At 42.5% G+C, this 3,017-nt stretch overlaps 1 protein-coding gene across 1 annotated transcript; it reads left to right on the top strand.

Annotated features, from left to right (window-relative positions):
• The first annotated feature begins 1,609 nt into the window (after positions 1-1,609).
• Positions 1,610-2,533, top strand: LOC146063060 (taste receptor type 2 member 39-like). Its single transcript, XM_083175074.1, has one exon. It carries the CDS (start codon positions 1,610-1,612, stop codon positions 2,531-2,533), a length of 924 nt encoding a protein of 307 aa, XP_083031200.1.
• The last annotated feature ends 484 nt before the right edge of the window (positions 2,534-3,017 follow it).

A 3,017-nucleotide genomic window follows, 5' to 3' on the forward strand; every position in this document is an offset into this window, starting at 1 on the left:
TAAATGGCTCTCTGCTGATGCTCCATATCAGGGCCATCATACAACAGACCAAGGGCCAGATTCTCTAAGCTTTAAAAGTGATAAAATGAAAAGTAATAAACAGCCAGCCAATCAGCTCCTAGCTGCCATGTCACAGACTCTGTTTGAAAAATGTCAGGCAGGAGCTGATTGGCTGGCTGTTTATCACTCTCTATTTTATCACTTTTGAAGCTTAGAGAATCTGGCCCCAAGAGACCTATAAAAACTCATCAACGGAGCATAAAGTGGGATTGTCAACTTTGAGATCAGAAGCCCATGTTTGGGGGTCCCCCTGAAGCAAAGAAATTACCAGGCCCACCCACTGTGATTCTGAGCCTGAACACTGAGGCCTAAGACGAAAATAAAGCCTACAGCTTTTCCTCAAATTAAAAAAGTCCTTCCGGTTTTCTGAAAACCGGTCTGGAAGATTCATTTTAGGATTGGGCACAACCTCTTGAGATCCCTGAGGTAAATCTTCCTGAGATTTTAAACTCAGGAATAGATCCTAAACCATTTGGGTGAGATTCTGAAGTTGGCAAGCAAGAACCTGGGTAGGTATCTGACTTAAAGCAATGGGGTTCGTAATGAATCTGTACCTCTCTACACCCTTATTATCATTTTCTTTTTTGTTATGGCCATGATAATGTTATGATTTGGGTGTGAACCCCAAGCTGTGACCACTGTTTGGGTTGGTCACCGCATCCCCAATTTCTGGATTTACCCAGAGATGATGGCACAGCCGCCATAAAAATAAAGGAAGCATTCTAATGGCAAAGGAAACCAAAGCCATCTAGTCGCATATGCCACAAATATAAGACCACACAAAAGCACACTATAATACCACACAAAAACACAATATAATGTCACACAATGAGATTGGCTCAATCAGGATTCACGGATATCAAGGATGACAGGCAGGAACAAATGGAGAGAAAGTGCTGGAACCAAGACCAGAAGATTATAGAACTCAGACAGGAACAGGCTGGAGGCAGGAGATAAGAAACTTCTGTATCACTGGTGATGCTGTGTTGGACTGGCTCCCATAAAAAGACCCAGCCAATCATGAAAAAAAACAATTAGCACGACCCTCGGACTTAAATTATGCCAGCTGCGATTGGCACGCAAACCAGGCATCCAGGTTGCTGGGTAAATGCCGGGTCCGAGTGCAGAAGTAGTTGCCCAGTGTCTCTAGTTGCGGGACATCTGGTTTACCAGACGCTACAGCGGTGGAAATGATGTGCATCAACCTGTCGCCCCAGCAGCTATCAGACACATTTTCAGCAAAAATAGAATCACTCACACCGGTCATCTCGCTCTGTGTGGTATATTAAGGATGGATCTATGAGGACATATCAGTACCTGACTTTTATCTATGTAACCAATTTACTCATTAAAATATTCAAATGTACATCGGACACACAGTACAGCAGCTATTTGTAGATTGGTAACCAAATGTCATGCAAAACATAAACAAATCTATGCTTTATATTAACCTGTTATCATTTCATGTCGCACCTTATATCAGACGGGACTAGACGGTTGTGCAGGAATCAGACGCTCTGACAGTTGTGCATCATCCTGTGAAGATAATATGGATTTTCCCACTTTGATCCTTTTATTCTGTGTCAGCTGCTTTGTGACAGTTATTGGATTATTCCTCAATGCATTTATTGTGATAAAGATCCTCATTTGGTGGCTGAAGGGTCAAACTCTGCAAACCGTTGACATTATCATGGCCAGCCTGGGAGCGGTAAGGATCATTCTTCTAATTATGAGTCTCAGGGAGGCTGCTGTGGCAAGTGTCGCTCACTCATTTGTGACAATACAAACTTCTGAATATTATGTCACTGCAATAACGTGTGTGACATTCTGCAGCCTGTGGTGGGGCACCGTGCTCTGCGTCTTCTACTGCGTGAGGATCACAAACTACAGCAACAGGTTATTCCTGAGACTGAATATGAACATCTCCAGGATGGTCCCCTGGCTGCTCCTGACGTCACTGCTGGTGTCTCTACTCTCCAGTCTGCCCAACATATGGTACATGTACCCAGGACACCACTTGAACTCTACCCAGGACTGTAACAGTTCTAGTGTTGAGAATGGAACTATGGAAGCCAATAATATGAATGAACTCATCATCGTTTTTGCAGGATCCATCACACCCTTCCTCATATTCTGCGCAGCCATTTGTCTTCTGATTGTGTCGCTTCTGAAACACACCTGGAATATGAGCAACAAAGGTTCAGGGTTCACAAATATCCAACTAGATGCCCACAAATGTGTCATCAAGAACATGGTCTCTTTTCTGTTATTTTATGCTCTGTTCTTTATAACTACAAACCTGATCATTTTCATTTACCAATTAGGAGACTCAACCTATATATTGCTGTGCAATATCTGCGCTCTTAGCTACCCCAGCCTGCACTCTGTTATACTTATAGCCAGCAATGCCAAACTGAAGCGCTCTCTCCTGGCTGCTCTGCGTTATTCTGGGGCGCGTAATACAAATGACTAAATGTTATAATTGAAAATACCATGTGTCATCTACTGTCTATAAGGTAATCATAGGCTGTAATTTAATGTTAGATTTGACAACAGCTATAGTGTAGCTTAATTAAATGTTTGATTGCTGTGAATGTTTTATATATAATTCACATTACCTGTGCTTTTTACAATACTTGTAAATAAGTAGTATAAATATATCAGTTCTCCTCTCTACCACTCACCTGCTGGGTTCTCTTCTTCCTACTCCGCCATTCCTATCTTAACCGAGATGCCTGTATTGCTACCTCTATTACTAATTCCATCGCTTAATGGAAATCTTTGGTTCTATTGGGCCCTTGAATAGGGGCCCACTACAAGCAGTTCACCCAAAATGTTCCTTCTTTCCTGCTGTAAATTGGGGTGCAATAGCTCTGCATCATCTGGTATTGCGGACATTTTAGTGATTTATATACCCTGCCACCACCCATTATCACTGCTACCACCCTTACACCAGC

The sequence above is a fragment of the Crinia signifera genome, chromosome 3 (genome assembly GCF_055691185.1).
Source record: "Crinia signifera chromosome 3, ASM5569118v1, whole genome shotgun sequence".
NCBI lineage: Eukaryota > Metazoa > Chordata > Amphibia > Anura > Myobatrachidae > Crinia > Crinia signifera.